Source organism: Dromiciops gliroides, chromosome 2 (genome assembly GCF_019393635.1).
Source record: "Dromiciops gliroides isolate mDroGli1 chromosome 2, mDroGli1.pri, whole genome shotgun sequence".
NCBI lineage: Eukaryota > Metazoa > Chordata > Mammalia > Microbiotheria > Microbiotheriidae > Dromiciops > Dromiciops gliroides.
In genome coordinates, this window is record NC_057862.1 from 31,421,240 (window position 1) to 31,443,531 (window position 22,292).

The 22,292-nt window shown below is 39.1% G+C and overlaps 1 protein-coding gene across 1 annotated transcript in view; it reads left to right on the forward strand.

Annotated features, from left to right (window-relative positions):
- The window catches only part of TET1 (tet methylcytosine dioxygenase 1), a 162,675-nt gene extending 144,640 nt beyond the window's left edge, over positions 1-18,035 (forward strand). The window contains exons 10-11 of the mRNA XM_043984934.1: positions 11,376-11,715; positions 14,986-18,035. Of these exons, the coding sequence (XP_043840869.1) occupies positions 11,376-11,715; positions 14,986-16,103 (1,458 nt within the window). The 3' untranslated portion in view covers positions 16,104-18,035. The remainder of the gene's footprint in view (positions 1-11,375; positions 11,716-14,985) is intronic.
- The last annotated feature ends 4,257 nt before the right edge of the window (positions 18,036-22,292 follow it).

Here is a 22,292-nt window from a genome sequence, read left to right on the forward strand (position 1 = left end):
ATGGCAAAATAATTGTGATTACCATAAAAATGTTTTTGGTGTATATGACATTCTTCTTGGCTACTCAACATAGTTCACTGAAAATTGGGCAGACCACAAATTTATGAATGTGGATGTTGGAATTAAAGATCCCATTGGCAAAGGCCAGGGTAGCACCAGGAATCATTTAGTTGAACTTGAATTAATGTGGTCTGCTTTGTGCAGAATATTTTAAAGGCACTGGAATAACAATATCTAGAAGCTTTGATGTCATTATGCATGAGCTCATGTTGGGGATCTGCATTTGTCCTTAATGGTAGATGTATGTATGTATATGTATGCATGCATGTATAGTCTATGTATTTGTGGGTGTATACAGCTTTGAAAACAGACAAAACAGAACATTCATTGATTTAAAAGAAACTTCAGATGAACCCAGAAGAAAGCAGGCAGAAAACTTAATGAAATTCAGGCAGTGGTCTGTAAAGAAACTTAATAAACTCTACCTGTTTTTTCTTCTCTTTTTAAAAACTTTTCCTGGAAGTATATTTGAATTATAGAGAAATAAGTGTGTTCGTGATGGGCAGATGTTGGTTGATATCGTTAGCCAATTTATTTGGAGATGAATAGGTATAATGGGTAGGACTTAAAAAAAAAAAGTTGTATTGAAGCCTTTTATTTTTATTTCTATTTTTTTTAATGGGGCAATGAGGGTTAAGTGACTCGCCCAAGGTCACACAGCTAGTAAGTGTCAAGTGTCTGAGGTCGGATTTGAACTCAGGTCCTCCTGAATCCAGGGCCAGTGCTCTATCCACTGTGCCACCTAGCTGCCCCTGAAGCCTTTTATTTTTATATTACAAGCATTTCCATTTTTGCCCCCTCCACCCTGCCCAGTGAGCCTTACCTTACAGTAATGAGAAAAGAATAAGCATTTATTGAGCACCTACTTTGTGTCCAGTCTTCCTGACCCCAGTTCCAGTGCTCTATCCACTATACCACCTAGCTGCTTAAAGAATGGGTGAATTTTCTGATCTCTGCTCAGTGGCCAAAATTAGGCTTTATCGTTACACAGTGTTCAATGTGGTTTTATTCTTCTATTCATTTACATTATTGTATTCATACATATTATTTTTCTGATTCTGCTTACTTCACTCTAAGTCATTTCCTATTTTTCTCTATTACTCATATTCCTCATTTCATTCATATATCACAATTTATTTAGCCATTCTCCAGTCAATGGGAAACCACTCTTTTCTTAGTTCTTTGTTACCACAAGATGTTGTATGGATTCTTTGGCATTTATGAGACCTTTATTTCTACTTCTTAGGTTTTACAGCAAGCTGTTTCAGATACAAAATAATGTTTTGAAAACTTTTTGCAAGATTTTACATCTCTCTTTAAACCGACTAACTTCATGCTTTCCAAATGATACTTAATGTCAAATACAGTGGATAATGTTTAATTACTTATGCACAGATGATTCCCAGTATAGCTATGAGTAGAGCCAAGACCAACAAGGAATCCCACTAGAAAAGCAGCCACGACCTGAACTTAGGGTGGAGATCCAGCAACCATGGCGGCCCAGTGCCGCCCTTATTTTAGTCATGTCTCAGCCTTGGTAGCATTGGTAATTGTTTCCACTTGACTAGCGGTTTTGGCTTCCAAGGCCACAGCCCCTGCTCCTGCCTCCTTGCCACTGGAGTTGATCACCTCCCTCTACCTCCCTTCCTTAAAATGGACAAAAGGGACAGCAACCAAACCTCTCCTTTCAAACTTGACCGTTTGTCTAGGGTTCTACCATTTCCCTAGTATTTTGTGTTCATAGAGCAAGAATTGGAATGGGCCTTTGAGATGGTTTAGGCATTGAATCATGGAATCATAGAGCTAGAGTCCTGAAAGAATGCCCCTTCAATTTACAGGGGAAGAAACTGAGACGCAGGGAGGTTGAATAACTTGCTCCAGGTCTCACCGTTAGGAAACATCGAAGGCAAGACTTGAACCCAGGTCTTCAGACTGCAGAGCCAGTGCTCTTTCTAATGTACCACACTACCTCCCTTCTCATTTTATAGGAGAAGAAATTGAGGCCCATAGGGGTTAAGTGATTGGATGAGGTTGCACAAGTGTCAACAGGATTTGAACCCAGTTCCTGACTCCAAATTCAGCACCCATAGGATCACAGATTTAGAGCTGGAAGGGATCTTGAAGTTATTTTTAAATCTTTCCTCTTCCTCAACTCACACACCAATTTGATACTAAGTCTTATAAACAATAGCTCTGCACAATTTGTTTTTTTTTTGTTTTTTTTAATGAGGCAATTGGGGTTAAGTGACTTGCCCAGGGTCATACAGCTAAACTCTGCACAATTTGTAAAAAATCATCCCATCTCCTCTTCCCATTGCCACTAGTCCAATAATACATTTTACACCTATCTGGAATTTGCAGTAGTTCCTTATGTTAAGGGCTAAAATTCTAGCTAGTCTGTCTAAAATATCCAATGAGTGGTCACCAATAAATTATAAGCTTTAGCAAGAGTTAGACTTTTAAGCATTTATTAAGGAGAATAAGAATTTGGTAAAGAGAGAGAGAAAGGCCTAGATTCCTATCTATTAAAGGGAGAGCACATTTCTAGCTCTGCTCTCCACCAGAGTCCAAAGGAGAGAGCCTGAGTCTCTTCCTTCCTCCTCCCCCACGCCCGCGTCACTTCCTGACCCAAAGAAAAGACTCCTGGTCTTGCCCTCAAAAACCTTCGCTTCATGGGTGGAACTCTTCTACAGTAAGTCTCCAGCAGGTGGCGTCATTCCGATCGTTACACTTAACAGATCTTCCCACCCTGAGTTTGTCATAGCTGATAAAAGGCTATTTGCCAAGATGAGAGTAATATTTTGAGGGACCCTCCAAGGAAAAAGTTGAGTGTTTTTGGAGCATCATGATCTGTTTAGAGGTTGCTGTGCAAACTGATGGACTCCATCAGGAATGTACTTTATTTTCAGGGTTCTCATGCCCATCCCTCTTCTCACCACATCTGTTTTCACTGATGACAGGCATGACATGATGTTTGGCACAATTTGGTATAATAGGCAATAAGGGAGATGAAAAGATTTAAAAGAGGGAGTATATTCCTAAAATTGGTGTTTTCTGCCATTGGATACATTTATAAATGTGTCACCCATTGAAACAGGAAAAATCTTCCACTGAACTGGCAAAATGAGAAGGCTTTGTGAGATTCTTTTGAGTTCCACAGTTCCGATTTTTGATGTTTCAAGGAAAGTCAATATGATGCCTTGTGATTTCTCACTTAGGCTAGGAAGAATTTTGGATTTTCAAACTCCAGACATGTTCTGAGATGCTCTATAGTACAGCATCAGAAGTCTCACTATAAAGTTAATTCATAAAACCCAGACTAGTATTTATTATGTTGTTGCTCAACCCACTTTGACTTATTTTGCTGAGTTGCTAGAAACTCATGAAAGTCTTACATTATCTAGTCAGTAAGAAGTTTATCTAGTCCAGCAATTCTCAACCTTTTCGATCTAAGAACCTTTTTACAGTCTTCAAAATTATTGAGGACAGCAAAGAGCTCTGTGTGTGTGTGTATAATATCTGTCAGTATTTACCATCTTAGAAGGTGAAATATCTCAGTTTTGTAAAAACAGCTTAAATCTCATGGCTCTCTGAAAGGAGCCAGTACCAGGAGTCCCTATACCACATGTTAAGAACTACTCAGGGGGCAGCTAGGTGGTGCAGTGGATAAAGCACTGGCCTTGGATTCAGGAGGACCTGAGTTCAAATCCGGCCTCAGACGCTTGACACTTGTTAGCTGTGTGACCCTGGGCAAGTCACTTAACCCCCATTGCCCCGCAAAGAAAAAAGAAAAAGAAAAAAGAACTACTCATCTAGTCTATGCAGACAGAGGAAACCAGCATATTCCTAAAGATTTTATAGAATCACAGAATTTTAGAGTTAGGCTCTCATTGTCCATCTATTTGAATCCATACCTGAAAAAGGATCCCTTCTACAGCAATCCTGACAAGGGATCATCTGATCTTTGGTTTATTTATTTATTTATTTTTAGTGAGGCAATTGGGGTTAAGTGACTTGCCCAAGGTCACACAGCTAGTAAGTGTTAAGTGTCTGAGGCCGGATTTGAACTCAGGTACTTCTGACTCCAGGGCCAGTGCTCTATCCACTGTGCCAACTAGCTGCCCCTGATCTTTGATTAAAGACATAAATGCACACATACCCCCCAAAGAAAGGGAATTGACAACTTGCAGAGGAAGCCCATTCAAATTTCCCCCTTAAATTATTATTTATTTATTTTTGGTGTTCTTTTTAAATTTTGAGCTCCAAATTCTCTGCTCCCCCACTCACTGAGAAGACAAGCAAAAATTATATCAATTACACATGTGAAATCATGCAAAAATTGCACATGCAAAAATAATCAAGTTTTTCTACATAAGTCCTATCAATAAAAAAAAGCAAAAAGGCGGAGGCAGGGGGAGGGGGTACTTCATCAGTTCTCTTTCTGGAGGTGGACAGTGTTTTTTCATCATGAGTACTTTGGAATTATCTTGGATAATTGATCAGAGTAGCCAAGTCCTTCACTGTTGATCATCATGATATTGCTATTACTATCTACAATGATCTCCCAGTTCTTCTCACTTCACTTTGCATCAGTTCATATAGGTTTTGCCATGTTTTTTTCTGAACCCGCCACCCTCGTCATTTCTCATAGTACAAAAATGCTCCATCACAATCATATGCCACAACTTGTTCAGCCATTCTCCAATTGATGAATATCCCCTCAGTTTCCAATTCTTTGCCACCACAAAGAGCTGCTAGAAATATTTTTGTACACACATAGGTCCTTTTCCCTTTTCTTTGATCTCTTTGGGGTACAGACTTAGTAATGCTCTTGCTGGGTTAAAGAGTATGAATAATGGGCAGCTAGGTGGCACAGTGGATAGAGCACCGGCCCTGGATTCAGGAGTACCTGAGTTCAAATCCGGCCTCAGACACTTAACACTTACTAGCTGTGTGACCCTGGGCAAGTCACTTAACCCCAATTGCCTCACTAAAAAAAAAAAAAAGAGTATGAATAGTTTTATAGCCTTTCGGGCATACTTCCAAATTGTTTTTCAAAATAGTTATAGCAGTTCACAACTCCGGTTTATTACTGTACCTATGTTCTTTCATTCCCTCCAGCATTTTGACAAATGATAGGTATGTTTCTGATAGGTGTGAAGTGGTACCTCAGTTGTTTTCATTTGCATTTCTCTAATTGATGGTGATTTAGAGCAATCTTTTCATATGACTGTAGATAGCTATGATTCCTTTGAAAATTGTCTTGCATATTGTGTCATTTAAATTTCTAATCTGTCCCCCCAGTTTTGGGGGAAAGCTGACGAAAATCACTGATAAACAAGTTTAGGTTTTTTAAGGGTTTATTGAAAGATAGTAAAAGTAAAAGAAAGATTGAGAACAGAATTCCTACAACCTGGCAATCTTATCTTTTCTCAACTCCTCTGTGAAGTCCTCTGTCTCCACCCAGGTGTCAGGAACCAAAAGAGAGTGAGCTTCCTCTGCAGGCTCAGCTTCCTCCTTCCTCTCCCCTCCCAGAAATGGGAGGTTCTTCAAGCTGATTGGTTGACTGGGCCGGAAGGTGGTCAAAGTTCAAAATTCTTAGCTTCTGAGAACCATGCTTTCTTAAGTACCAGCCAGATGTGCTTACAATCTAGTTAACTAGGAGTCAATAATCCAGTCAGCTGCCTTTTCCAATTCAATCATTTTAAATCTCCAGATGGGTGCCTGAGTATCTGCTAAATCCATTATCTTAACACAATATCCTTTGACCATTTACCAATGAGACAGTGGCTCTTATTTTTTTTTTTAATTAATAAAGTATTTTTTTTTCCGTTACACGTAAAGATAGTTCTCAACCTTTGTGTATACAAGCTTTACAATTTCAGATTTTTCTCCCTCCCTTCCCTCCCTCCCCCCTCCCCTAGACAGCAGGTAATCTGATATAGGTTATATATATATATATATATACACACACACACACATAATGACATTAATCCTATTTCTGCATTAGTCATGTTATAAGAGAAAAAAAATCAGAGCAATGATGGATAACCTCTAAATAGAAAAAAAACAAGAGCATCAAAAACAAAAGAAATAGTATGGTTCATTTAGCATCTATACTCCGCAGTTCTTTTTTTTTTTTTCCCTGGATTTGGAGATCCTCTTCCATCACGAGTTCCCTGGAACTCTTCTGTGCCATTGCATTGGTGGGAAGAATATAGTCCATCACAGTAGATCAACACTTAATGTTGATGTTATTGTATACAATGTTCTTCTGGTTCTGCTCATCTCACTCATCATCAGCCCATGCAAGACCCTCCAGGTTTCTCTGAACTCCTCTTGCTCATCATTTCTTATAGCACAATAGTATTCCATTGTATTCATATACCACAACTTGTCCAGCCACTCCCCAGTTGATGGGCATCCCCTCAACTTCCAATTCTTTGAGTGGCTCTTATTTTTATAAATTTGACTCACTTACCATTGAAACTTGATGTAAAATTTTTTTATATGACTTCATTGTCTGTGGGACCTTTTAGCAAAACATAGTTTTCCTGATTATCTCTTTTCATTAGGTCTGGTTTTTATTTTGTTTTGTCTGAGATTGTGATTGCTACCCTTGTCTTTTTTAATTTCAGCTGAAGCATAATAGATTCTGCTCCAATCCTTTATTTGAATTCTGTGTAGGTGTGTCTTTCTGTTTCAAGTGTGTCTCTTGTAAATAACATATTGTTGGATTCTGGTTTCTGATTCATTCTGCTATCCACTTTCATTTTATGGATGAACTCTTCCCATTCACATTCATAGTTATGATTACTAACTGTGTATTTCCTTTCAGTCTAATTTTTTTTCTGTTTATCCTCTCTCTTTTTATCCTGTCCTTCCTCAAAAGTCTGTTTTGCTTCTGTCCACTGCCACCCTTAATCCGTCCTCCATTTTTATCATTTCCCCTCCCCCTAATCTCTTGCCCCCTTCCTCTCCTATTTCTATATTGGGTAAAAAGATTTCTGTCCCCTAGTAAGTATGTATACACACACACATAATACATACACACACATATATATATTCATATATTCTTTTTTTTTTTTTTTTTTTGGTGAGGCAATTGGGGTTAAGTGACTTGCCCAGGGTCACACAGCTAGTGTTAAGGGTCTGAGCCCGAATTAGAACTCAGGTACTCCTGAATCCAGGGCCAGTGCTCTACCCACTGCACCATCTAGCTGCCCCTATATATTCATATATGCATATATATATATATATATATATATATATATATATATATATATTCTTCCCTCTTTGAACCAATTTTGATGAGAGATTCAAACATTGCCCCAACACCACTCTCCATTTTTCTCTTCACTATAAAAGCTCTTCTTTGTGCTCCTCTTTTATGTGAGAAAATTTTCCACACCTTCTCTCTCCCTTCCCCCTTCTCCCAATGCATCTCTCTTTCTCACCTCTTCATTTTTTTTAGATCATCCCAACATAACCAACTCATACCCATGGTTTCAGTTTACATAGACTCCTTCCAACTGCCCTAAATATGATGAAGTTCTTAGTAGTTACACATATTGTCTTCCTGTTGTAAGGGGCTAAAATTCTAGCTAGTATGTCTAAAATATCTAATGAGTGGTCACCAATAAATTATAAGCTTTAACAAGACCTAGACGTTTAAGCGTTTATTAAGGAGAACAAGAATTTGGTGAAAAGAAAGAGAAAGGCCTAGATTCATTTATCTATTAAAGGGAGAGCGCATTTCTAGCTCCACTCTCCACCAGCGTTCTGATGAGAGTGAGAGAGCCAGCCTCGCCCCCTCTTCCTCCCACAAGCAAACTTCACTTCCTAACACCAAAGAAAAGCTGCATGGCCTTGCCCTCAGAGGCCTTCTCCTCATGGTGGAGCTTTCCTACAGTAAGTCTCCAGCAGGTGGCGTCATTCCGATTGTTACACTGTATAGGAATGTAAACAGTTTAACTTTAGTCTCTTATGATTACTCTTTCATGTTTACCTTTTAATGATCCTCTAGAGTCTTGCGTTTGAATGTCAAATTTTCTATTCAACTTTGGTCTTTACATAAGGAATGCTTAAAAGTTCTCTATTTCATTAAATATCCATTTTTCCCCCTGAAGAATTATACTCAGTACTCAGTTTTACTGGGTAGGTTATTCTTGTTCATAAACTTAATTCCTTTGACTTCTGGAGTGTCACATATGAAGCCCTTTGCTCCTTTAACATTGAAACTTCTAGCTCTTGTATCATGCTAATTGTGACTCTGCAATATCTGAATGGTTTCTTTCTGGCTACTTAACAATATTTTCTCCTTAATATGAGAGCTTTGAAATTTGGCTATAATATTCCTGAATTTTCATTTTGGGATCTATTTCAGGTGATAATCAATGGATTCCTTTTTACCCTCTCAATCTAAGTTATTAGGAAAGTTTTCTTATAATTTCTTGAAATGTAATATTGAGGCTCTTTTTTTTTTTTTTTGATCATGGCATTTAGGTAGTCTTAAATTATCTTTCCCCAATTGGTTTTCTAGACTAGTTGTTTTCCTGATGAAATAGTTCACATTTTCTTCTATTTTTCTTTTGATTTTGTTTTATTGCTTCTTAATATTTCATGTTAGCTTCATGATATATCTCAGTTAGCTTCTGTTTGCCTAATTCTAATTTTTAAGGAATTTTCTTTAGTGAGCTTTTCTACCTCTTTTTCTATTTGGCCAATACTGGGGTTTTTTTTTTAAACGATTATGTGAGACATTGCTATATTAGTCATTTTGTACAGGAAAACTTGACTAAAAGAGAAAAAATGAAAGAAAGGGAAAAATAGCATACTTCAGTCTGTGTTCCATCAATATCAGTTCTTTCTTTGGAGGTGGATAGTATGTTTCATCCATAGCCCTTGGATTGTCTTGGATCATTGTATTGTTGAGAATAGTTAAGTCATTCACAGTTCAGAATGTTGCCCAGGCTTGAATTACCTTTCCAAGCTACTGATTACCTCTCAGGAGCATTGAGTTTACAGGTTCCAAAGATGATGGTCACTTTATAACAGAACATGTGCTTGGTATACCTACATTACAGCGATGGCCTTCCGGTTTAGCATTGCCTTAGTTGCTGGTGCACACGCTTTACAAAACAAGACAGCCATCACCTAATTATATGTTCCTTTGATGACAGAACCCAACCAGCTTCAGGTTTAGAAAGGGGATATCCTACCCTGAAGATCTAGAGTATGTCAGAATGGCTCCTTCTCATTTGGTCTCTAAGAAAACTATTTCTCAGTCTCTAATGAAGACAGAAGACTAAGAACATCTTTTCCCCCCCTCTACTCTTCTAATCATTTATTTAAAAATCTTTGTTGTGACAGATTAGCTGATACTGAGGGAAATGTGTGAGATTGAGAGACAGTTTTATGATAAGGTAAATGTTTATGGCTCTTTGTCTGGGCTTGAGATTTCTTTTCTTTTTTCTTTCTTTTTTTCTTTTTTTTGTGAGGCAATTGGGGTTAAGTGACTTGCCCAGGGTCACGCAGCTAGTAAGTGTCAAGATTCTGAGGCCGGATTTGAACTCAGGTCCTCCTGCCTCCAGGGCTGGTGCTCTATCCACTGCGCCAACTAGCTGCCCCTGGGCTTGAGATTTCAAAGGCTTCATTACCTTTATAGAAGATTGCCAGTGTAGCAACCCCTCCTTGGTGCAGATGCCCAACTGGCATGTAATCTGGATTCCTTGGTGGCTGTCCGGGCATGCCAAAGGATTAGTTTGTCCATGGTCACAACAGTCTGTATGCGTCAGAGGTGAGACTAGAACCCAGGTCTTCCTCTTTCCTTGGCTGGCCTTCTACCCACTAAGTTGTTTCCTCCTGAGGAAAATACTTGACCAAAAACATGAGCAAGTCCCAGTGGAAGCAGGGCAGAGAGTAAGGTCAAGAAGCCACTGGAGATGGGTATTTCAAGCCTCCATTTTGAAATAGTTCCAGATTAGAAAGCAGTTGTTGGCCTAGAGTCAGCAGAGGCAGGAGGACTTGTCAGGCCTCCAGGTCTGGGTAAAAGGCATTCAGTGAGGCCTGGAGTGGAGTCAGGAAGGGAAGCAGAGGTTTCATGTAAAGAGTTGGAACCAAGGGTTACTTGATTGAAGTTGATTTTATATTTTCTTTTAAAATCAGTCTCCAAGATAAGATAAAATATTTTTGTTAAAGGTGTTAGTTTGTTAGTTTGGCATGAACATTAAAGAAGAAAAATGTGTGAATATATCTGCTCTGCCAGAACAAGAACGATTGTCTCTTCTGTCTTCTGCTCAACCTCTGGTATGACAGCAGAATTCCTCTGCATTCCGGCCAAACATTGTCACTTAAGAATTCCCTGGCATTTTTAGTTCTGTCTTTTCCCATTAATGCTGACTGGAGCTGGTGTCTGAGCGGATCACTTGGGTTAAATAAAATACATTCTTTTAGCTCAGCTTCCTACTCTAAGAAGCAACCATTTTTTCCCCTTGTCTCTTCATGAACATTGGAAGAAAAGTTGTGGCAAAAAGCTAAAGTCCTCCCTTCTGCCCCAAAAGCATTTAGTACTAGGAGCTTCTTTCTGTCTGAGATTATCTCTAGTTTGTCCTGTAGGTATCTTGTTTGTACATATTTATTTGCACATGGTCTCCCTCCCACTTACACCCCCCCACCCCCCACCCCGCCCTGGCTGTGAACTCCTTAAGAGAAATACTGGTTTAGTGGTTGTTTTTTTTTAATTGATGTTTCTTTGTATTCTTTTGGGGGGGGGGGTTGGGCAATTGGGGTTAAGTGACTTGCCCAGGGTCACACAGCTAGTAAGTGTCAAGTGTCTGAGGCTGGATTTGAACTTAAGTCCTCCTGAATCCAGGGCCGGTGCTTTATCCACTGAGCCACCTAGCTGCCCCATTTCTTTGTATTGTAAACATAATACTTATTGCCTGTTGACTTGAAAATTATTATTATTTTTTTACTTGAATATTATTCCCATGTTGCCTTCCTGTATTAGATTGTGAGTTTCTTGAGGGCAGGGATTTTTAAAAAAACTTTCTTTGTATTTCCAGCATTTAGCTCAGTTCCTCACATGTTGGGTACTCCATAAATACATGGTGACTAGTACAATACTTCAATAGAAAACTGTTTGCAAAAAGGAAAATGTCCTGAAAGTATCTCAAGTATCCCAAGTTGACTTACTATTTGAGGACCTTAAGAGTGATTTCAAAGCCCTCAAGGAAAAGTGAGGATCCTCAGGGAGATGCCCAGATGCCTTGGAAGCTCCCAATCTTGACACCTCTCTGTGATTCCCTCCGCAGGTTTGTACATTGACAAAAGAAGATAATCGGTCAGTGGGGGTGGTTCCCAAAGATGAGCAGCTCCATGTGCTGCCACTTTATAAAATTTCCCAAACTGATGAATTTGGTACAAAAGAAGGATTAGAGGCCAAGATTAAAACTGGGGCCATCCAGGTGCTCACTGCCTTCCCTAGAGAAGTCAGGATGTTAGCGGAGCCAGTGAGAGCCACTAAGAAAAAGAAGGCAGACGTCAAGAGGGTGCCAGCTGAAAAACCTGGGCAGGTGCCAAAGAAACATCCACCTCCAGTAAAGTTCAAAAACGGACCTCCTGAAATGCACACCAAGGCACCCCAACTCTTAGGTAAGTAACACAGAACTGAGTTGATCATTGTCTCAGCATCTAAAGTTTGTATTTTCCTTAGCAACAGTATGGTGCTATGCACACAGCAGGTGCTTAATCATTGTGCACTTCACTAAACTCAAGCTCCTGGTTTAAGAATTGGTGCAATCTTCTGTGCTTGATTTTCCTCCTCCCTCCTTTAAAAAATGCCATCATCCTTTGCCTGGTGGAGAAAATGATCAAACAGATCCCGATTTTTTTTTTTTTTTCGGGAAGAGTCAGATCTAGGTTAGAATCATGGACCTGATACTGTTTGTAAAGGTTATCTCCCAGGGCCTCACTTTCTTCAGTAGAAAAACAAGGACAGCAATACTGGAAATTATAAGGAAAATGCTTTGTAAACCTTCATTGGACTTTCAACGATGAGATTTTACTGTAGAATGATGTGGATCATTACTGAAGAACACTAAACAGCATAATGCTTTAAGGTTTGCCAAGCACCGTGTATGCACTCTCTCATTTGGGTACTACAACCACCCTGTTGGGTGGCTTTTATTCCCATTTCATGGATGAGGAAACCTGAGCCTCAGGAAAGTGAAGTGACTTGCCCAGGGTTACTCTGCTAAGTTGGTATCTCAGGAGGGATTCAAACTCAGGTCTTCCTCCTTCGTAGTCCAGCAGACAATGCGTTGCATCACTTGGTTGTCTCCTAGGTCCACCACAACTGGAGGAGGAAGTAGTCTCTAAGCAGGTATTAGCTCTCCACAGAAAAAGTATAGCACATGGTTACTCCCTGGGATCCCCCTTCCCCCTGTCCCCATATGTAATGATTGGAATGACGCCACCTGCTGGAGACTTACTGTAGAAGAGTTCCGCCCATGAAGCGAAGGGCTTTGAGGGCAAGACCAGGAGTCTTTTCTTTGGCGTCAGGAAGTGAAGCGGGCGTGTGGGAGGAGGAAGGAAGAGACTGGTGCTCAGTCTTTCTCTCTTTCCTGAGGACTCTGGCAGAGAAGGGAGCTAGAAACGCGCTCTCCCTTTAATAGATAGGAATCTAGGCCTTTCTCTCTCTCTTTACCAAATTCTTATTCTCCTTAATAAATGCTTAAAAGTCTAACTCTTGCTAAAGTTTATAATTTATTGGTGACCACTCATTAAATATTTTAGATAGTTTAGCTAGAATTTTAGCCCTTAACATATATAGAGAGACCCCAGGAGCAAGGAAGGGACACAAAGTTGATGTGATCTGATGTGAGGAAGAGGTTCCTGGGGGCCTTTGACCATGGCCCACCCAATCCTACAATTGCATTTGAAGTGTTTTTCTGTTTGGTATCTCTACTCTTAACCATCTCACAGTGACATATTACTTAGCCAAGTGGCACATTACAGATGAACAAGTAGGACACACCTGGCCAGCCCTGGGCATTGACTCTGGCTGTCCAAATGGGAGGACCCAAGATCAGCTTTCCTGTTGACCCTCTTCGATATTTGTTTCACATTTCCATCCAAAACTTTTCCCTTGAAAGGTGGCCTTCTCCATAGATTATTTTGTTTTCCCAGTCCTATCATTTCATTATGTTTTCACACCAGCACTTTAATTTCTCTTTCTTTGGGCTGTGTATCGCATTAATAGTAATTCTCTTTACTCACTGCATTATGCATTTGTTAATTACCTAATGTGTGCAAAATACTCGGAGAGATTGAGTTCCTACCCTACTCTACCCTGGCAGCAGAGTGTAAGGTTAGGTAGAAGAGATAGGACATGTACCCATGACTATAATCAGATCCTGTAACTCTACTATGGGCAGCTCAAAGTGCTCTGAGAGACTGAAAGAGGAAGAGATCACTTTTAGCAAGGAGTATCAGGAAAAGCAGCACCAGAGGCCACTGAAAACTTGTGAAAGCACAGATCTGCTCTCAGACATGGTGGCACAACAGCTGATCCCCCATGAGGGGCATGTGGAGGTGGAGATGGCTCTTGTCTCCACCTCCTCAGTGGTGGCTCAGGTCTCTGCTTTTCCCTGGGACTCTAGTGACAACATATACACCTCATAGTGGCTTCTGGGGCTTGGTGCCTTCCATTTTATTTTTATTTTTACATAAAGACTCTTCTCTAAATAGAGAGAAACCAAGTTTGATGTTGTAGCTGAGCCTCCACTTTCTGCTCTTCTTCAGGTTACAGTGTATGGGTCAATCATTTAATTTGCAAGAATCACTTAGTAAAGTAGAAACATTGGCAGTTTTTATTATTTATATGATCAGTTCTGCTGATAGTTTTCTAACATTGAACCAGCCCTAAAACCTCGCCAGTGAAAGTCTTTGTCCCTCCTTCACTTTGCTTCTGTCCTGTTTTGCTTTTCCTTTGTTTCTATCTTTCTTTCTAGCCCAAGTAAAGTTTTTTCTTTAGTGCAGTTTATATGCCTTTTCATTTTATCTTATATTTATTTCTCTTCATCTTTTTTGTTAATTTTCTCTCTCTCTCTCTCTCTCTCTCTCTCTCTCAAAGGAAGGAATGAAGGGGATTGATCTTTTCTGTGTAAAAATAAAACAATCTTGTGGTTTACCCTGTATCATCTGCATCATAACTTTGTCAGGATCTCAAAGCTGGTGTCTGTGGGACACTAGAAGAAAAGAAGGAAATAAATATTTATGAAGTGCCTGGCACTGTTACGTGCTTTACAAATATTATCTCAGTTGATCTTCACAACAGCCCTGGGAAGTAGATTCTATTATTAGTTACATTTTACAGTTGAGGAAATTGAGGCAGACAGAGGTTAAATATTTACCCAGGTTTACACAGCTAGTAAGTATCTAAGGACAGATTTGAACTCAGCTCTTCCTAATTCCAGGCCTAACCATTTATCCACTTTGCCATCTGTTGTTCAGTCATGTTCAACTCTTTGTGACCCTGTGGACCATAACACACCGATACTGGCCATGGGGTTTTCTTGGCAAAGATTCTAGAGTGGTTTTTCATTTCCTTCTCCAGTAGATCCTTTTCTCAGTCAATCAGAGTTTAAGTGACTTGCCCAGTGTCACATAGCTAGTAAGTGTCTGAGGCCAGATTTGACAAATAATTTTTTTAAGAAGAAGAAAGAGGAAGAAAGTAGTAAAAAAAATAGTTAAATAAAACCAACCAAAACAATTCAGAAGTGTGGGTCCATGTGTATCTTATGCTTTGTAGTAGCATATTTCTTTAGAAACATTTACTTATTGGGTACTATGTAAAAAAGCAGTTTGTATTCACATTTTAGTATGGTTTTCCCACTCTTTGTCATTTCTTCTTTTGTATAGGCAACAGAACTGAGGCATTGCAACCTGACGTAAAAAGTGAACTTCCAGACTCACATTTTGACCTCCATAGTGTGACCAACACTACAAGCTACTCTTGGATCAAGTCCATTCATCACCCATTGAAAGGGACAAACTTACCTCTAAACTCTTCCCTGACCCCCATGTCTGGCTTGGCAACAACTTCATTTCAGAATGACTCTGAAATTTCCTACGGTTTTTCAGATCAGGGTAGCGTTCCACCCTGGACAGTGGTTTCTACAAAATACAGTGGTGCTAATGCAGTAACTGAGGAATGCCCTGGACTTCTACTGAATGCTGATCCAGCATCCTTTCCTGGAGTGGCTTCTACCGTGACAGATCCCCAAATTCATACTGACCTTCCCATTGTCCCAGTGGAGCATCTGATTTCAAACATGGCAAAATGCCAACCTCCATCATTATCCCCACCTATTACTCAGATCGCTAGTCCTGGTAACTCCACCTCAGTGAAATCAGACAATGAGCAGAAGCCAGGGCCAAGTGAAATTGATGTTTTGGCTTTACCCCTGGTGCATCCCAGCAGACAAGAGCCTGAGCAAGCTGCTCATTTCCCTTCAGCGGCTGAGCAGGTACCAAGCGATGAGCTGACAGAATCAGCTGACAGTGAAGAGAAGCCAGAAGAGATGTGGTCAGACAGTGAACACAACTTCTTGGATGACAATATTGGTGGAGTGGCAGTGGCCCCTTCCCATGGCTCGGTGCTAATTGAGTGTGCCCGGCGAGAGCTGCATGCCACAACACCCATCCGCAAGCCAAACCGCAACCATCCCACACGGATCTCTCTCGTCTTCTATCAGCACAAGAACCTGAATGAACCAAGGCATGGGTGGGCTGTATGGGAGGCAAAGATGGCGGAAAGAGCCCGAGAGAAAGAGAGAGAGGCCGAGAGGCTAGCTACTGAGAATGCCAACAACCAGAAAACAAAACAGCCTACTGAGAGTCCTGAGATTTTCTGTGAGGAAAATGAATTAAACCAAATTCCTTCCCGGAAAGCATTAACAGTAACTCATGACAATGTCATTACAGTGTCTTCTTATGCCCTCACTCAAGTTGCAGGGCCCTACAATCATTGGGTCTGAAGGCTTCTAAAACACAGAATCTTGTTCCAGTGCAATGTTCTGTTATTTCAAGGTGCTGTTGAAAAAAAAGAGTCAAGCTGTAGTTTTCTCTTTGTTCATCTCAACCATTTTAAGGCTGAGGTAAAAAAGGGTGTGGGGGGGGGAGAGTAATTTCTTAAATGTGACTTTATATTTTGACCATTGGTGGAGTGGTGCTCAAGCACATTTTAAACAACAAAAAAAGAAATTTTATAGTTTTTAATAGATTGCTTAAGCAAAGTTTTGGTTAGGTTATTAACCTTGATAGAAAGATTCAGTTTATGACCTTTAGGAATTTATACTTTGGTGCTTTAAATCGAGTCTGTTTACTATGAAAGAAAAATCATTTTTAGAGGATTTTAACAGATTCTTTCCTATTTTAAGAGGTAAAAAAAAGTTTTACAGTATTAGCTCTCCATAGCTCTTGGTGCTTAACCACATTGAAACAGTGAAAGATAAGCTGTACTATTACTTCATGGTGCCATTGTTCCAACAACTTCCAATCATTGCTCTAAAAGTGAAAATCCATTTATACCTTCAAAAATAACCAATGAAATTCCCTCTCTCTGGAAAGAGTTCTCGTATCATATAGAAGGACCCAGGTGTTGTCCTTAGTGATGGTTGGAGGCTGTTTGTAAACTGTAAATATATATACATATATATATATATATATTTTAAAAGCACTTTCTATTTTTAAAATTAACTTGAAATAGTATAGTATAAGAATCATATTGTCTATTGTTTGTGCATATTCTACAAAAGAAATCATTTTATTCTTGCTGTGTAGAGTTCCATATTGCTACAACTGAAATATGTATATTAATAATGTATGTGGTTTGTGGTGTTTCTTTTTTATTTGACCTTTTTCTTTTCATTAAAGATATCAGATACACATAAATCAGTAAGCAATGCAGAAAACTGTTGTCTACAAAATCAAATTTAGGAAATATATTACCATTTGTCTGTATCATTATCGAGACTTAAACTAACATACTGGGAACTTTTTTAAGGTAAACTCTTATTTGAGCAGTCTTGCAATTAATAATCTAACCAAATTCTCATCCGTCCTCATCGGTGAAGAATTTTTCAGAACGAAGGTGGGTGAGGTAAATTCTCATCACATGGACCATTGAAGTTTGTGGGGTCCAAACCCACCAAATTCTCCTAGTGCCCAGAAGGAATGGAGTGGGAAACTAAATAAACAACTCCCAGACTTGCCTTGTTTATTCTGAAAAAATCTTACTGATATGAGAGAAAAAGTTGATTTAAATTTTTTTCAAAATTGCTTTTTTTCCCCAATTGTCTATGTAAAATGTATCCAAGTCCCACAGAAATGTTCAGTAGTCAGGAAAAATGCTAATTCAGTTCAAATAGGTCTTTTTTTTTCCTTCATGAGCAACTTCTGTGAACATTTTAAAACATGGATTTACTTTTGAATCATTTGCTCCCAATTTTTCAAAACTTATGTTTCACCAAATAAATAGAATTACTTTTGTTCTAAAAAAAACTAGGAAAAGTAGACACTCCATTTACTAAATACTATAGAATCCCATCTTCCTTTCCTTTTCCTTTTTACATTTATTTATTGAATGAAGTTATAGCCAAACAGTAAGGTAATCTGAACTAAACCTTTTGTCTATGAAGAATTCTACTAATGCTGTATTTGACTGTGTTATAATGTAGAGGTGCTATAACAAAATAAATCTGAAATGTCTAGGTTACTTGCTAGTATCTAAACCTAAAGGTGCTTTTTCCTTGGAAATGCCATAGGAATCTACCACAACCATTAATACTGACAGTTTGGGTGCAGAAAATACACTTTTTAATTTTTTAATTTTATTTAATTTTATTTTGCGGGGCAATGAGGGTTAAGTGACTTGCCCAGGGTCACACAGCTAGCAAGTATCAAGTGTCTGAGGCTGGATTTGAAGTCAGGTCCTCCCGAATCCAGGGCCAGTGCTTTGGCCAGTGCTTTATCCGCTATACCACCTAGCTGCCCTTGAATTTTTTTTTAATGGGGGGGGGGGGATTCCTATATACCTCTCATTTGAGTTTCTGTCTCTTTCTCTTGGAACACTTTTGTAACTTATTGTCTTAAGTAAGATTGGCAAATACCCTGTGGAGCAAGGTGTTGTGCCCAGCTTTTGACTGGTTCAAGTAAAGGAGTATGAAGGGATTGTGAAAAACAAAAAAGGTCAAAATGCTGGATCATCATCTTGGACCAGAAGTTTTCTGCTTCTTGAACATATATTAGCAAATGCATTGAATTGTTTTAGTCTTTGGTGTGCCTTAGAGATCTCCATTTGAAAGCGTATATTTTTGTGAGCCTAAAGTTTTGTATATGTTATGACTGTAGAAGTGGTGAATTGTCAATTGTTCTGGCTGCTTCAAGGTATTTTCGAGTATCGGATGATCAGGAATACACGCTTACCCTTTGTTTAGCACAGTGGCCTATTAGAAGTGGTGGCTTGAGCCAAGTAGCTTCAATGAAATTGACTATTTTGTTCCTCGATGGTTAGCCCCGTCTGTATGTTCTTCATATGGTAACGGCAGAGTTCCTGTATCCCTCAGCCCCCGAAGAGCAACCTTTCTGATCCAGTATTTCGCAGGGGTGCTAATGCATTTAATCATTTTAAATTCCGAGCCTTAGTTTCTACTAACAGCCTTGATCCAAGTTATTTCCTAGTCAAGCAAATTTATTAGGAAAAATTGTTAAACTGTCTCTTCAATTGGGAGTATGGGGACAACAACAAAGCTCAGAAAATATAACAGAGGGTGGCCTTGGAATTTTTCTCTAAAATTTTTACTCATGGCCTTCTGGTGCAGGATGTGGTAAGACTAAGGGTATTTAAGGGAAAATAAGGCAAAATAGAGTTTTCCTAACTTGCCAGCCATTCAGAAGGGACTCAATTCTGTCAGCATGGGTGTGTGTTGTAGCATAGATCATCCACCTTATCGGAAACAGAGGTTGGTGCATTTTCAGTTCAACTCAGTAGGATATGGCCTCTCCCTTGTGTTCTCTGGGGTCCCTGAATCCTGAGAGAGAAGGACTCTTGCTAGAATCCACACATAACTCTTGCCTTATCATTTTCTCCTAGTTATATTTGTGCCCTGAAATTATTAATTAAGGCGAAAAGGTGGGTTGTTAGGCATTTGGGTTTTTCAAGTCTGGTCAAATTAGGAGAACACCCAGTTTGAACCAAGTTATTTCCCGGAAAATTTGAAATCCATTTCATTTTGTTGTCCCAGGTGGTCAGAGCTGATGTCCACATTATTGGATCCCCTTTAAAAATTGTCTCATTTCAGTCTTTCCCATTGCCAACTCATATTCATTTAACACATAGTAGTCCACTTCATCTGTATCTCTTGGAATTCTCATTGTGGCATTTCAGAATACTAAGATTTCCAAAGCCCAGAAATAAATCTGGCTTCAATTAGGTCACTTAGAAGACTTCTATTGGCATGATTTGATTAGTTACTAACCCTTCTATCCTCATGTCCACTCTCTTTATAATCGTTACCTAGGCTGTTTACATGGTATAAACCCTATTGATAGAAATGCATTATTTTCATGATTAATACATAGCCCAGGGCATTTAACTTCATCAGTTGATAGCAAGTTATAAATCTCCCCCTGTCTGACATCTTATCAAAGATAACAGCTGCCCACCACAGCCAATAGCTAACTCTGGCTCCATTGCTATTACTTCCTTCAACAAATAGGACCAGTAGCCCAAGACATTAAAATGTCGAATTAATCTATGGTGATATCTAGATTCTTTTTTTCTTTATCACCTCTGGAGTGTGGTCAGCTCCTTAATCAAGTACTAAGCTGGATGTTGTCATTTAGCATCAATCAAAGGACTGTTAAGTTATTCCACCAAGTAGGTGCTTAATAGATGCTTGGTGAGTTGAATTAATTTCAAATCTTCCCTTAAATGAGTAAAATGTTTATTGCCCATAAGCCTGATTTTAAATTTCTTTATGGGTAGTTATTTTGCTTCTTTTTTTTTTCCTAAATAGAGTCTTCCAGTACCTTTATTATGCAAGACTGCCTGCATAGTGTCCATAGTGTAGCATTCTCATGAGAGGCATTCAACTAGTATTAATCCACAGGCAAATTCCTGAGAAACACATGTGACCCTGAGCCCTAGCTAAGTTGGAAACACAGCAGGTGTGTCTTTCATATAAATCATCTACTGAAAATCTGTCTGTACAAAATAGCCTGCTTCCTGTTTTATTGGTATCAGTGTAATCTGACTAATCGAAAAAGAAACTATTATAATAGTATGTGCAAGGAAAGACACCTAAAAATATTTTAGTGTATTTAGACAAATTACCTGGGCCAAAATCTTTAATGGTCATAAAATGCTAGATTTAGAATCGGGAGAGACCTGTGAGGTCATCTAGTCCCAAGCCTTCATTTTACAGATGAAGAAACTGAGGCCCAAAAGGTTCAGTGACTTGTCCAGGGTCACACAGGTAGAAAATGGTAGAGCTGGGACTTTAGGTAACTCTAGAATCCCCTAATTCCAATCAATGCTCTTTCCACTACACCATGCAGAAAACATCCATGTTGTAGGAGCACATGATTGATATGCTATATTATAGATTTTTTTTTTGTCTGGATGTCACAATACCATGGATTTTGACTTCGGGTGGGATTTTTTAGTTGGATGATCATAGGACAAGATATCCATTTAACAGAGAAAGTCAGTTGCTCTGAACTGATGGAGAAGCAATCTTTTCTATATTCTCTCTGTAGTTGCCAGGGCTGGCATTAGGAAAGAAACCTGGTTTAGGTGTCCTTATTCAATACTACCTTGAAGGTATGGGTATATTACCCATGTGGAACTGCCCAGCATAATGAAAACCATTCCAATGATGCAGCCTGACTACATCATAGCAATGAGTGTCTTTATGATTTTGAAGGATTTGGGAGTATGACAGTTTTTTATTTTGCCCATGTCTGTACAAGAATTTCCCTGACTTTTACCTGTGAAGGAATCTTCTTGTCTCCTGCTAGATTTGGAAGCCATCCTGTCCATTCAATAAGCAAATATTTATCAAGGGACTACATTGCACAAGCTTCCAGTTAATTTCTCCCAAATATACCTAACTGTTTAGGGAGTTTAGAGAGACTTCCACTTGCCCTAGCTTAGTACCTGGTTGGGCAAGCCCAGATCACTGGTCAGTTTCAGGAGATTAAGCTGTCTGTGACATGGTGGAGAAGTGTAACTCAAAAGCCACAATGCCCATGGAAAAGAAATAGGGAAGATAATACCACTAAATAAGCTGCAAGTTTTTCCAGAGTGTACCAAGCTGGTTAAACATTGCTTTGTCTATATTTTCTTGAGTTGCTCTTATATTTAAGGGCAACTCTTTACTAGATTGAAGTTCTGATTGAGGGAAGTGTTTTATTGTGCATTGCTAACCAGTCCATCAACAGGTTGAATCTCTTTAGCATTGTGCTCTAACCAAATAAACTAATCAGCTTTAGAGGTTGAGTACCACTCTCTGTATGGTTACTGTGTTCTTCCCAAATGTGTGCTCCATACTCTTTTAGTGTTTTAGAAAACCATGAATCCATGGACCCTTCACTTAGGCCTGAAATTCTGGTTTTTAATAAAAAGTGAGTTTTCTCTGTTAATCTTTCTCTGAAAAAAACTTCATGCAGGTAGTCTGAGATAGCTTTGTTGTGTTTACCACCCAAAAACTATGTGCTTGAAAGTCATCCCCTGATCCCTCTGACACTCCAACACTTGGAATTAATTCCTCTTTCCTCTGGTCACTCAATAAAATACCATTACCAATTGTTTGTTTTGTGCTTTCAGGTTGGCCATAAACTTCTTTCTTCCCTTCTTCCTAAATATTTTTCTGTCTTGTAGACAGTCCAGTCAGTGTCTAGTGCATAGACAAGCTCTGGGGCTGACCCCATTTTTTTTCTGATTAATCCTTTTCCTCATTTACTACTTTCTCTTTGTTTTCAAAACTCTGCCCCAATTTTTTTTTCCTTTCTCCATCCCTATTTTGTTATACTGTTTATCCTCTAGTTACTTCATTGTGGTTGTGTTTCTGCCTATTCCTCCGGTTCTTATCTTTATTTTACTGTTCATTCTATTTGATTGGTGATTTCTATCTAGAGACTCCTGGGCCCCATCTAAATTACAG